This window comes from Urocampus carinirostris, chromosome 17 (assembly GCF_059441175.1).
Source record: "Urocampus carinirostris isolate Australia breed hairy pipefish chromosome 17, RoL_Ucar_1.0, whole genome shotgun sequence".
Classification (NCBI taxonomy): domain Eukaryota; kingdom Metazoa; phylum Chordata; class Actinopteri; order Syngnathiformes; family Syngnathidae; genus Urocampus; species Urocampus carinirostris.
The window spans coordinates 13130290-13143320 of record NC_142365.1 but is presented as its reverse complement, the minus strand read 5'-3'; the positions used below and the strand labels follow the sequence as shown (position 1 = coordinate 13143320).

The 13031-nt window shown below is 38.5% G+C and overlaps 1 protein-coding gene across 2 annotated transcripts in view; it reads left to right on the top strand.

Moving 5' to 3' along the window:
- The window catches only part of sh3pxd2b (SH3 and PX domains 2B), a 58039-nt gene that overhangs the window by 33267 nt on the left and 11741 nt on the right, over nucleotides 1-13031 (top strand). Inside the window, exons 6-9 of one of the 2 annotated variants that reach the window (XM_088320501.1) lie at nucleotides 4327-4352; nucleotides 7594-7725; nucleotides 10067-10168; nucleotides 10372-10455. In XM_088320501.1, coding sequence (XP_088176627.1) covers nucleotides 4327-4352; nucleotides 7594-7725; nucleotides 10067-10168; nucleotides 10372-10455 — 344 coding nt within the window. The remainder of the gene's footprint in view (nucleotides 1-4326; nucleotides 4353-7593; nucleotides 7726-10066; nucleotides 10169-10371; nucleotides 10456-13031) is intronic. The other variant, XM_088320502.1, reaches the window with a different exon arrangement.

Genomic DNA, 13031 nt, shown 5'->3' with positions numbered 1-13031 from the left:
ACCTCCTGCGTGGGTTCAAATCCAGCTCCCGACCTTACTGTGCGGAGTTTGTATGTTCTCCCCGTGCTTGCGTGGGTTTCCTCCGGGCACTCCGGTTTCCTCCCACATTCCAAAGACATGCATTTCAGGTGGATTTGCCGGTCCAAATTGTCCCTAGGTGTGACTGAGCGAGTGAGTTGTCTGTCCCCGTGTGCCCTGTGATTGGCTGGCAACCAGTTCAGGTTGTCCCCTGCCCACTGCCCGATGATTGCTGGGATGGGCTCCAGCACCCCCGCGACCCTACTGAGGATAAGCGGTGCAGCTGATGAGATGAGATGAGATTATAGTAAATGAGTGTAACAGGTTAAATGTTTTTTTTTTAAATGAGATGTTTGCGTAGTATGCAGTGTTCATTTTACCTGTGAAAAGTGATGGGTCCCAGGGACTCACATGCTCAAAAATCTATGGGTCCCAACAAAGATCTATGGGTCCCCAAAATTTTGTGTTATCGTGGTTGAAATTGTAAATCGGCGACAAATATATCATATAAATTTATATATTCATTCAGTTTTAATCATCACAGTTAATTGGTAATACAAAGCCGTTTTCACTTCAGATTTTTCAGTTCACAATATTGTACACTATACAAAATAATATTGCTGAAATAGTTATATATTCTTGCAGTTTTAATCATCACAGTTAATTGGTAATAACAAGCAGTTATCACTTCAAATTTTTCAGTTCATATATTCTTCGTGGTTTGCTGTCCCGCCATAGTTGTAATGCCTTCTCAAGGTCCAATCCATTATCATCCTCCTCATAGTATCACCAGGAATATAATTTAGTCCATTTTGGCAGAAAATTCCTTTTCTTGCTCGGAGTATTCTTTTGTTTATTTACTTTTGTCGAATCGTTCGCTTCAAAACACGTGTTTTCCTTGCCTTCGCGGTCTTCTGAAGAATTTCTCCGCCGTTTTTTCGTGCCGGAATTATTGCCGCTGTTATCGCTTTTTGTGTTATGTTTCGACTTATTAACGACACTGAAGAAATTACCTATTTTTTGCTGATTTGCACCTAATACCAACTGTTTTTTTGGAGGCATACTTCTCTTTCACTCGACAACCGCCACAACAATGACGTCATCTCGAGGCAACGAGATCTCGTTTGCCGAGATCGGCGCGAGACCAAAACAACAATGGCGGATGGCGGATCTGTCTGACGAAAAGTTTGGAGTGCGGTAAATCTTTATTAAAAAAAAAAAAAAAAAAAAAAGGTAATCGGGTAATAATGACAATTTGGTGTCAAAAACGTTGCATCCCAGGGACGCACGTTGATTTGACACAATGCGTCCTTAGCAAAAATGATGCGTCTAGGACGGAGGGACGCGGGCAAACGAGAACACTGAGTATGCGTGTAGTGACACGACTGGATGAGTTAAGTAATGAGGAAGTAAGGAGAATCACTGATGTGGTGAGAGAGCTTGCTAAGAGGGTTGATGAAAATGTTCTGAGATGGTTTGGATTAGGGCTGCACGATTAACCGAAATTGAATTGACATCGCGATGAGACGTAGTGCGGTTGTAAAAAGGCAAAGGACAAAGTTTTTTTCAAGGATTTTTAGTGAGTGATGGAGTTCTGGCCAACCACATTTGTTACTGTTCGAGTTTTAAAAGCACCGGACAATCAGAGGCAAGTTTTAATAACAGCACTAACCAATAAAGGTGATTCAATGTTTACAAGCACCACACTATGCCACACCCACCGTGTGAGCTCATTGAGTCGTTATAGCGGAATTCGTAAACATAGTCCCAGAGTCAACAAACGAGAAGGAAACGAAGCTTGTACCGAAGAAGGGCGGTACATCACTTGTTTTGGTTTTGACGAAGCGGACGTGGAAGAGAAGAAAAACGCCCGTTGCAGAATTTTCTTTCGCGTAATCGCTAGGTTTAGAGGAAAGTCATTTGTATCAGCATCTTAAAATTTAAAAAAAAAGTTTGCAAAGGCACAAAGGAATAACCAATGCTGTGACCCGCTATATCGTCAAAGAAATGCTTCCGCTTAACACCGTTTCGAGGCGAAGGCTTTCGTAATCTTTTGCACACAATGTATAAAAAATAAGCCCTTCCTTCGAGGACTTATTTGACTAAAGTGGCTGTTCCCGAAACGTACGCCGAATGCAAGGCCAAAGTGGAAGCTGAACTGTGCAATGTATTTTGCGACTTGTGGTACTGTGCAAATTTCCTTGATTTTTTTTTTAAGAGTTTATTATTTCCTTTTTTAAAATTGTATTTATGTTAAGGTTGACTTGGTTTGGTTATGTCAAAATAAATGATTAAAATGTTATTTTGTGATGTTTTAGTTTGAAAATTGTCCAGACCACCATTTTAATGAGCTTGAAGTGCTATTTAGTGCATTTCATAAGGGGTAAATTGATTGAGGAATTGAAAAGTAAAAAATGGTCAACAGAAAGCAACCATAACCAAGCTCGACCAGAAGATGGTGCTGTTTTTAGCATTTCAATATGGTTTAGTGTTTACAAAAAAAATAGCACCAAAAATGTACGTAAGAAAAAAAATTGCAGTACTGGTCTGAAAAATCGCAATTAGTTTTTTTTTTGTTTTTTTTCTAAATCGTGCAGCCCTAGTTTGGATACATGGGTAGAATGGATAAAGGCCGTTTGACTAAGAGTATGCAGTGCAGAAGTGTTGGGAACTAGAATGAGAGGAAGGCCCAAATATGGTTAGATGGATGAGGTTTTAACATGCTCTGAATGTGAGTATGTTAATCTAATGGATGCAAGAGTGTGTGCTAGGGATAGATGGGAATGGAGAAGGATAGTTAAGAATGAGTAATGTCGACGCATATGATGCAGAGGGTGTAAACCAGTGTATGCTGTCGGGCCTCTTTGCTGATGAAGGGTTGCATGGCACAGCAACTCACCCCTTGTTGTCCTATGGGCTTAATGTTCTGTGTCAGTTTGGGAAGAGCGAAGGGGAATGAATGTTTGGTGAATGTTTTCTAGCCACCTCCCACTTGGGGGCTATGGCTTCGACAGACAGACATATACTACTCTTCAAAAGTTTGGAATCACCTGGACAAGTTTGTGTTTTCCATGAAAAGTCACACTTGTATTTATTAATCAAATGAGTTGCTTATCGTGGGTAACGATGCCTGTTTCTTCTTTGTATTACCAGATAATATTTCATGGTTATCATGTTTTTGCTTCTTCCTTTAGCATTACTGCAAATCTTTGGGCGATATCTATCAAATACACTGCAAATACAGTATTGTATCACACTCACAAACGTCGTGACGCAAACCAAAGGTAGACCAGTCTTTTATATGACATTGACGAACGGCTGACGGACATTTTTGAGATGGAACTCTACATACGCACAGACTTCACACAAATTTGATTTTATACGTTTTTGGACACACATTATCATTTTTTGAATATTTTGCATAATTAAAAAATGCTGTAAAGAGGGGCTGAAAACCCAATGTATCCCCAGGGTTGGGTAGGGTTACTTTAACTTAATTACTTTCAATTACTTTTGGATTACGCCAATACCAAATATGCTAATAAAAGACAAAAGAAACTAAATATGAATAAAATGATGACTCACAACACGTGGTAAGCTTTCTTTCCTGGCTTTGATCTCTTTGATCTCCGGCAAAACTAACATAAAATGCGACAGAAACAAAATGAAAATAAATCCAAACAGCTTGCCAACATCATTTTTGCCGTTCCATGCATTCCGTTATTCCCCAAGCCTGCACAAAATTTAGTAATTGTATTCACATTTAGTTTCTTTTGTCTTTTATTAGCATATTTGGTATTGGAGTAATCCAAAAGTAATTGAAAGTAATCAAGTTAAAGTAACCCTACCCTGTCTATCCCACATAGAGTGAAAACTTCTTAAGCTATGGACGCCGCATCCCAGGGATCTTCTATAAGATATATTTTTTATTAATAAAAAAAAAATATCTGGGCCTGTTATGAGATTGACTTGACACAATCTCCATTACATTGTGTTGCTAGTCCTCCCAGGTAGCTTTTGTTTTGTATTCTCACTTATTGCTTGTGATGATTTATTGAGACCTGACCGCTACAATCGACAAGGCGAGCAATCTTTTATGATCTCGGCGCACTTCTTGTTGATAAAAGCAAACAGTTGAACAAGACAGGCAGCGTGAAAATGAAAAAGGAAGATAATAAAGAGCGCTGAAGTTTGGGGATGTGGTTGCTGACTCACATTTGTTGTTGCTCTTGAGCAATGCTCTGCTATTATTTTGCATTGCAAATGAGTAATGTAGGTTTACTTATCTTTTTCTCCTTTTTTAATCAGGGAACCAGCAGGAAAAAAGAAATCAGGTGAGTAGCTTTTTAAATAGATTCTGTTTTCTGACAGTTCAAACGCAATGGGATAAGATGGTATGTCTCCCTCTGGTGGTGTAATAACAACATTACCGCTGTCAACTCAAATGTTTATGAAGGGAAAAACAGTGAGTACCGCGAACAGATATTTATACTATATTTTCTAAATTCGAAATATTACAAAGAATATTTGGTTAATCTTTCATATGAGAAGACAATATGTTTAATTATGCGTTTGTGTATACCTTTAATGAATTTGAAATTATAGTTGAGGTTTGGCTTTCCACTTATTCTTGCTCTCTGTAATGTAATGTATTATATGGTGACCCTAGAGGTGTAAAAAACCTTTTATTCATATAAATATAAAACGATTCAAATCATAGGCCAAAAACATGCACAACTTGAATGAGTTGACATGTTTGGCCGCCATTTTATTACTGCGGAAGCCGGGTTGACCATTTTGGAAGCTCGCTTGTCCCAGTTGTGCTTTTACCGGTTTTTAAAGCTTATGGCCGTTAACAGCTCAGACTTGCATGAGGTGATTCCAGCATCTTCCTTTTCACACTGTTTCCTTCTCTAGCTACTCATCTTAGCCACTGGTCTGGCTATGGTTATCTGCTAGTCAAAACAGTTGATCGATAGTGACTCCTTGTAAATAAAGCTTGCTTCATCCTTCAACCTGCAGGCCACTAAAGTTTGCTACTTCCATTAGCTCTGAACTCCAGCTATTTGTTCTTTTCAGCCACTACGGGTGTATCAGGCATGCTCCGTATTAGGTTGTTGCTAACAACCTCTTTTCATGTCCACTCAATGGCTTAAATTTCTGCAAAAAAATCTGGAATTTGGTTACGGCCTTTTTCCAAGTGGTATCCTACGGTCTTCTGTAGTGTATCTTCTCCAATCACAACGGCTACTGCTGCCATTCTTAGCTACAAAAACCTTGAATCATTACACACTGTCACTTTAAAGTTACGCTAAAGTCAGATAAAGCCACTCCAAACTATGTCATGGTAATAAAACGTTAGGGGACATCCCCTTCATGAGATAAAATGACGATTTGAGTGGAGGCTTTGCACAATCTTACCTGAGGTTAAAGGTAATTCCAAATACTTAAACATGGAAATTGTGAGACGATTGTACATAGTTTTAACGTGAAATCTACATGTATTATATCAGTTTGTTTAAATTGTTTTCCAAGATAATGCATTTTGAACACAGCATGTCTTGTGTTAGTCTTCCTGAGCTGTGACGTCATTGAAGGAACACCAGCACCCTAGCAAGGCAGTCGCCATATTGTTTTACGTGTTATTTAGTCAAAGAGGTTATGAGTCTTTTGAGCAAAGTTTTGGTAGTTTTTGTGCTCAGGCATTGTGTCGCAGGTGGAAGGAGTAATGGTACGGCTTATGGGGTCAGACTTATTTACCAACCAAAAGACAAAAAAGTTGCGAGAAATAAGTCAATTTTTGTGAAGAACACACAAGTGTGGTGTGTTGTTGTGCTAGGCGCATTTCAACGTGCAGTTCAAGAGGGAGTAAACAATGCATCTAGACAAGGTTTATGTGATATTTGCACTGCAATTTCTATATTTAAAAACACTGAATACATGTATATGTTCATTCCCAACTGTGTGTTCCCAATTGCAAGCAAAAGCATTCCATAATGAAAAATTCCGAAATGACCTACATCATAAAGGGATAGAAAATGATAATTATATCAAACACTATAGCAGCACGGCGGCGCAGTGGTTAGCGCTTGTGCGGCACAGTTCATGTCATGGGAACCTGTCGTTGTTCAAATCCAGCTCCAGACATCCTGTGCGGAGTTTGTATGTTCTCCCCGTGCTTGCGTGGGTTTCCTCCGGGGACTCCGGTTTCCTCCCACGTTCCAAAAACATGCATTTCAGGTGAATTGGCCGGTCCAAATTGTTCCTAGGTGTGAATGAGCGAATGAGTTGTCTGTCCCTGTGTGCCCTGCGATTGGCTGGCAACCAGTTCAGGGTGTCCCCTGCCCACTGCCCGGAGATGGCTGGGATGGGCTCCAGCCGCCCCGCGACCCTAATGAGGATAAGCGGTACGGCTGATGAGATGAGATGAGACTATCTCAATAGAAGGGCCTTAAACATAACCTACAAATCTTTGGATGAATTAATCACTCCTTATCTTTGTGGCAGATGTCAAGTTTGTCTTAGTCATTTAAATCAACTACTGATTTGAATTGATCCGGTTGTATATCTAGTTATCTGGCACTATAAATTTTTTCTCTAGCATATCAGGGACATTCTTTCGTCATAATCGGCCAAAATCGGGGGTCAGAGAATTTGTGTTCACAACAATCGCTGGTTGTTTAGGAGCTGGCATCACATGATGTGTTAATGGGATATCCCATGTTCAAAGTGTTGTGTGTCCCTCAATGGTGTCACAGTTCCATAGGAAACAAGCCAGATGGGTCAACTTTGAGACTAAATTTCTCTAGTCCCCCGGCGTGTGGAATATTTTGCAACATATTTGCATAATTGTGGGTAGGAACACTACAGACGCTCGACTTACGCTGAAAGGTAGATAAGAAGATTTTCTTCACGATGTCAAAAAATATCCGGACATTGCTGTAAGTTAGATTTTGTATCGTGTGCATTTTTTTCCGAGTAGAAGACAGTGCTGTGGAAGTAAAAAAAAAAAATCAGCTTACTCTTCCTAGTTTGTGTGTAAACTTTCTATACTGTCTATGTCTATATTAACTCCAGCGCACTAAGAACTTTGACATTTTTATTGTTTAATATCTCGTGCAATCATTCAATATGGTTGGTGTAAAGTGTAAAGAAGAGGCGAGTTGTTTCTTTTGAAATGAAAGTGGAATACGAAAGCTTAATGCGGTTGAGAAAATGGTCGGAACGCTTTTTTCGACCATGGAGGATGTTGCCCATCTTGAAGCCCATCTTCTAAAAGTAAGTTATATTTAACTTTATCTTTATAGAGCATATTGTTTTATGAAATGCTCATTTTATTTTTAGTACAAAAGAATACAAGTTACTTATACAAGCCTTAAACATACTTCTATGAACCGTAAACATACATTCCATACAAAATATAGCACTGAAGCAACTTACGATTGAATTCAACTTACGAACGATCGTCCGGATCTCGGTCGTAAGTTGGGCAGCGTCGGTACATATTTTGTGTTGCAAAAAAAAATCTGTTTAGGAATACCTTTAAACGTGTTTGTCATCCTTAACTGTGGACAGGAGACGGAAATTCAGCTGACCCACTTGTTCTGGACCAGTACGTTGCAGTTACTGACTACGACAAGCAGGAGAGCTCAGAGATCAGTCTCCAAGTGGGTCAGGTGGTGGAGGTCATTGAGAAGAATGAGTCAGGTGGGTTCCTCACGTTTTCAGACATTTGGTTTTCATCTGGTTCTCAATTACTGTAGACCCCTGGGATAAGGTGGCTATGCACTACAACGCTTTACAATGTTGAATAAGATGTTTTTCGCCCCTTCTTAATGGCATTATGCCCACCATGCGACATCAGCTTTTGCTATTGGTCGAGATCATATAAGATTCTGGTTTGGTTTTTTTTGCCCCCTCATAAAATACATTCTCCCTAATGTACAACATCAACAACAAATTATTTCAAGCACACAAATACTTGAAAAAAATCAAACTTTGCAGTGTTTGTACTACACGTCACATCTCTAAACTGCCTGTCTGCTAATGGTCAACGTCATATAAGATGCTAGTCTATTGGTTTATGTTACGGCAAATGAAAATACTTGAAGAATATTGGCTGAACTACCAAAGGGAGAGGACCCACGCAGAAGGGAAAGGACCCACACAGAGGACTGGAAGAATGCTGCTTGGGAGGGTGGGATGGCAGAGCTATGCCCTTGCACAATAGTATTGCCTTTTACACGCTGGTTAACTACTGTTAAAAGAAAATAACTCTGAAATTGTTTAATTGATGTTGAAAATGTCAGGAAAAAATGTTAAAACGTCATATCGTCACGTCATATTGTCAAATATAAAAAAATTGTGAATATGCTTGATGGCTGTGTTTTGCTGCTGTTGGTGTCAGTGGATTTGTTCAGACCGAGGACAATCGACTTTGGCCTGGACGGATCTATTGACACTAACAAAGATGTTATATAATGAAATTGTGAATATGTTTGATTTTCGAGAAGGTTTGTTCAAACCTCACTTTGTGTTTGCTGTTAAAAACGTAATATTGGAATATAATATTGTGAATGTGCTTAATTGCTGTTGAGATTGTCATGATTGTTTTCTGTTTTTAGTGTCAATAAATTTGTTCAAACCAAAAAAACAAAGCTTGCAGTCATGCTAGAGGTAGAAGTAAAACATGATAACCATAGAAAAAAGGCTTACAATTATCAAGACATTGAAAAATGAAACAAGGCACACAAATTGCTACCCCCGCTAGGTTGCATGGCCGTAACAAATCAAGGATCAGTGCTTTTATCTGAATCTAAACTACGTTATAAAACTTGATTTTTGTGTTTGTATGTGATTCAAAAGCTTTGAAACAGCTGAACCAATTTCCGTGAACATTTAAACAGTTGTAGTTAAGGCCTGTTGTTGTTTGCTAGATCTTGTGTCAAGGCACCCCCAATAAATACCAAAATAATTTATAAACACCCTGACCACTCCAAGCAGTCAAATCCAATCTTTTATTCGAACCAACACCTTGATTGAAGCAATTGTTTCTTTTACACACGTTTCAACAAACCACAGCTCCAACAAGTGATTGCTTGTTAAAAATATAGAGGGGGTTAAAGCAATATTCTAAGGGCATGACAATCCTCACAAGTTAAATGTTTAAAATCAGTTTTAAGTTCAATTTGAAGTATCCTCCCTTCTCTGCATCCACCCGCTAACCTTGCTCGACCAGCTTAAGTCACGTCACACCAAAAATAAATTACATTTCCTTTTTTATTTACATGTAGATTTATTTATAATGATATTTAATCATGTTCACGTGTATTACACAAAAGTAGTACTTACTTACGATATCCTATCTAGTTATTTAGAGAGTTTATCTGGGGTACCGGAGGTTCAGAACGCATAAGCTACTCATGTCAAGTCAAGTCATGTTTATTCGTTTGTTTAGCCCTTTATCAAAAGGAGCCTCAAAGGGCTGCATAGACCACAGATTACTGCAAACTACATACTATTATTACACGATCCCCTGATTTAAAACCTACATAAGGGCAAGGAAAAACCCAAAAACCTCAACATAAGGAAAATGAAAAAAACCTTGAGATGGGACTGGACATGAGGTAATCCACTTCCAGGGTGACCAGGCTGCAATAACAATTAATACACATATATTGTCATAATGAAATATAGGCCATTAATAAGCTATAGAACATAAGTGTGTTCAATGTGTTTTCTTTCTTCAGTGAATATCCAAGTAACTAACACTCATCCATTTCAGTTGGTGGCAGCAGACTATTTTTTTCCCTTTTATATACTTTGTATCTGTTCATCTGTACAGGGAAATATATTTTAAAACTTGATAGGCACATCAGGTCCTTTAAACAGGGTCAGAGACAGTTTTGCTTAAGTTTCTATCCCCCCCCTATATAGCAATTTTCAAGTCGCAATCCTCACCTTGGAACGGATTAATAACCTATCCCAAGGGTCTACTGTAGCTCTAACATTTTCATTTTATTTCCCCTTGGTTAATTTCTCCCGGCAGGCTGGTGGTTTGTAAGTTCACAAGACGCCCAAGGTTGGGTTCCCGCCACCTGCCTGGAGGCCCAAGATGACCCCGATGACTTCAGTCTTCCAGGAGAAGAAGGTACTAACATGAACAAAGCCTTCTTGTTGGAGATGTGGTTTTGATTCTTCAACTTTGTGAGAGATCTTTAGGAGAACGTTGAGAACAATTTAACGTCAGACGCATTTCTAGACTGAATCCGAGCCTGGCTTTTATTTAGAAGTTCCAGATGGGTTGAGGTGTAACATTACTTCCTGTCTTGCCTTATCCCGCTGCCGCGTCAGCACCTCGGAGATTCTGGTCTATGCCAAGGCATGTGGGCCGCCGTCGAACTTTAGGGGATCTTTTCAGCACGGGCTTTGGGCAAGGTGGAATGCACGACTTTTTTTCCTCTCCTTCTGACTCATAAATGTGTGTTTGTCTGTGTAATGCATGCGGATTTTATGCATGATGTGCCTTCAATGGAGGGCTCATGTTTGTGGATTAAATCCTTGCAGTAAAAATGGAAGATCAATTTCTATTACATTAGAATATTTCCTCTAGGGCTGGGCAATACTGGGAATTTTAGTATTGATCCGGTCAAAGTAAATACACTGTAGTATCGATCAATATTGAGCCATTACTTTTGGCTTGGAAATATTATGATTATTTATCAATTGTACCCTTCCCCCTTGAGTTAGTTCATAATTCTGATAAACACAATAAAATGATTTTAGGCACTAAAATAGTTCCATCTTTTATCGAAAAGCTACCCTGCAAACATTAACAGTACAAACAAACTAATAGGGATGTTTCTATCACAACTGTTTGAAAACAAAAGCCAAGAGAATACGATCTAAAAAGCAGCAATGTAACAAAAATACAAATACTGTTTAACAATGTCAACTAGAGAACAAAAATACTTCCATTCCACAATAATTTGAACATAGTAATGCAGATAAATTGTCTCTCATTGGCTATGTTGCCATAATAACAACTGATTTATAGGTTTTTGTTCAGGAACAGTAACCTGTTTGCATTAATGGTTGCAGCTCATGCTCTCTATAGGGTCAGCTCTTTTTATGATTTTATGTAAATTACTGGTGTTGACACAGTAGTAGACCTCTTTCAGTGTTCATTTTACCTCTGAAAAGTGATGGGTCCCGGGGACTCGCATGCTCAAAAATCTATGGGTCCCAACAGAGATCTATGGGTCCCCAAAATTTAGTGTGCTCCATGCCCTTTCAAACTGTCGTATTTTCCATTACAAAATACAAAAACATCTTTTTTTTTTCAAACATGTTTATTTATGTAGTTTAACATGTTATATTGTACATGTGTTTCCTTATATCATATATATTGTTTATGAAGATTTTGTTGTGAGACACTGAGTTGCTCGACATGAATGAGATTTATCATAAAAAAAGTTCAAAATGAAGTCGCTTGGACGTTCACTGTAGAAGGAAAAAATACATACAAATATAATTAGGTAGAATAATACATTTTCTTATTCAAATTATTAATTCATTTTCTGCATTAAATTATTGTTGGTAATATACTGATTAAAAGGGATCACCTGTCTTTTTTCATTTTCTCCTTTTATACTTCCTTTTGTTCTTAACTTCTTTATACAACATAATCATTCGTAATATAATGCATCAAAGCAAGTGAGCCATTTGAGAGCCGGCTCTTTAACGAGTTGAGCCGAAAAACCCGGTTCTCTAAAAAGAGACAGACTTTCACTACACAACTCGAACTCGAGATCGGCGTGCAGACGAAAACTCGAACCGCGAGACCAAAACAACAATGGCGGATCTGCCTGACGAAAAGTTTGGAGTGCGGTAAATCTTTGTTAAAAAATGATAATGACAATTTCGTGTCAAAAAAGTTGCGTCCTGGGGACGCACAATGATTTGACACAATGCGTCCCCAGCAAAAATAATGTGTTTAGGACGCAGGGACGCGGGCTAACGAGAACACTGCTCTTTACCACGAAAATTACACCTGGCATTGTCCTTTTCTGTAACTAAAAAAACACATGCTGCACTTCCCGTTTGCTTCGGTCATTTTTAGCTTCTTGCAGGTTGCATGCATAAATGTGTCCCTCTCTTGGGTGGAGCAGCACACCAGGTAGGGAGAGTTGCTAAAAGTGTGCCCGTCAGGCACACACTCTTCCATAAACTTAAGAGTGCCTAGAGCACTGTGTGAGGGAGAGAGAAGGGGCTGTGCCATTTACTTTGAAAAGTGGTACTTTGAGGAAATTGGTGGAGGTGTGAAGTAGCAATCCCAGGACAACTGTATTGATCCAAACCAAGTAGTTGTTTAGTATCGATAATATCGATATTTTGGTCGATATGATTTACATTCATCAAATGCACATGTACAAATATCAGATCAAAGAGTTGTGAGAAGAATCCTTTGTGCACATATTAATTGTAAAGTCCATGAGATGATTACCATATTTGCTTTTTTTTAAGTTTTTCTAAGGCCTTTTTATTTTTATTGTATAAATATACACAGTTATTAACTTAATCATTGTTCTCGTACGGATGTTAGAACTTATTTTGTATCAATCTTTTGAAAATACAAACCCTACTTTTTGGTTTTGCCTTTTTTGTGACGTAACACAGGACCACCTATTGATTTTTTTCAAACACACTAATATTGTGAAGTTAAAACTAATTATATATACAATTACAGAGGAGCTAAAAGGCTAAAGTTTGAGCCAAAACATACCTTAAATTTCATAACAATTGTGAAAACTGCTTTGTGTTAAATACAGCCAGTGACTTGAATACTACTCTTTTACTGATGTTTGAATCGGTGGCCATTTTAGGTTCAGAGCTATCTCTGACTGGTTAAATTGTTCAGTCTTTTCATTTCACTTAAAGTGATTTATGATCATTCAAAGCTGTTTAGGAGTGTCTCTTCCCATTTATCATCACAATACGCTTGTTGGTTAGCA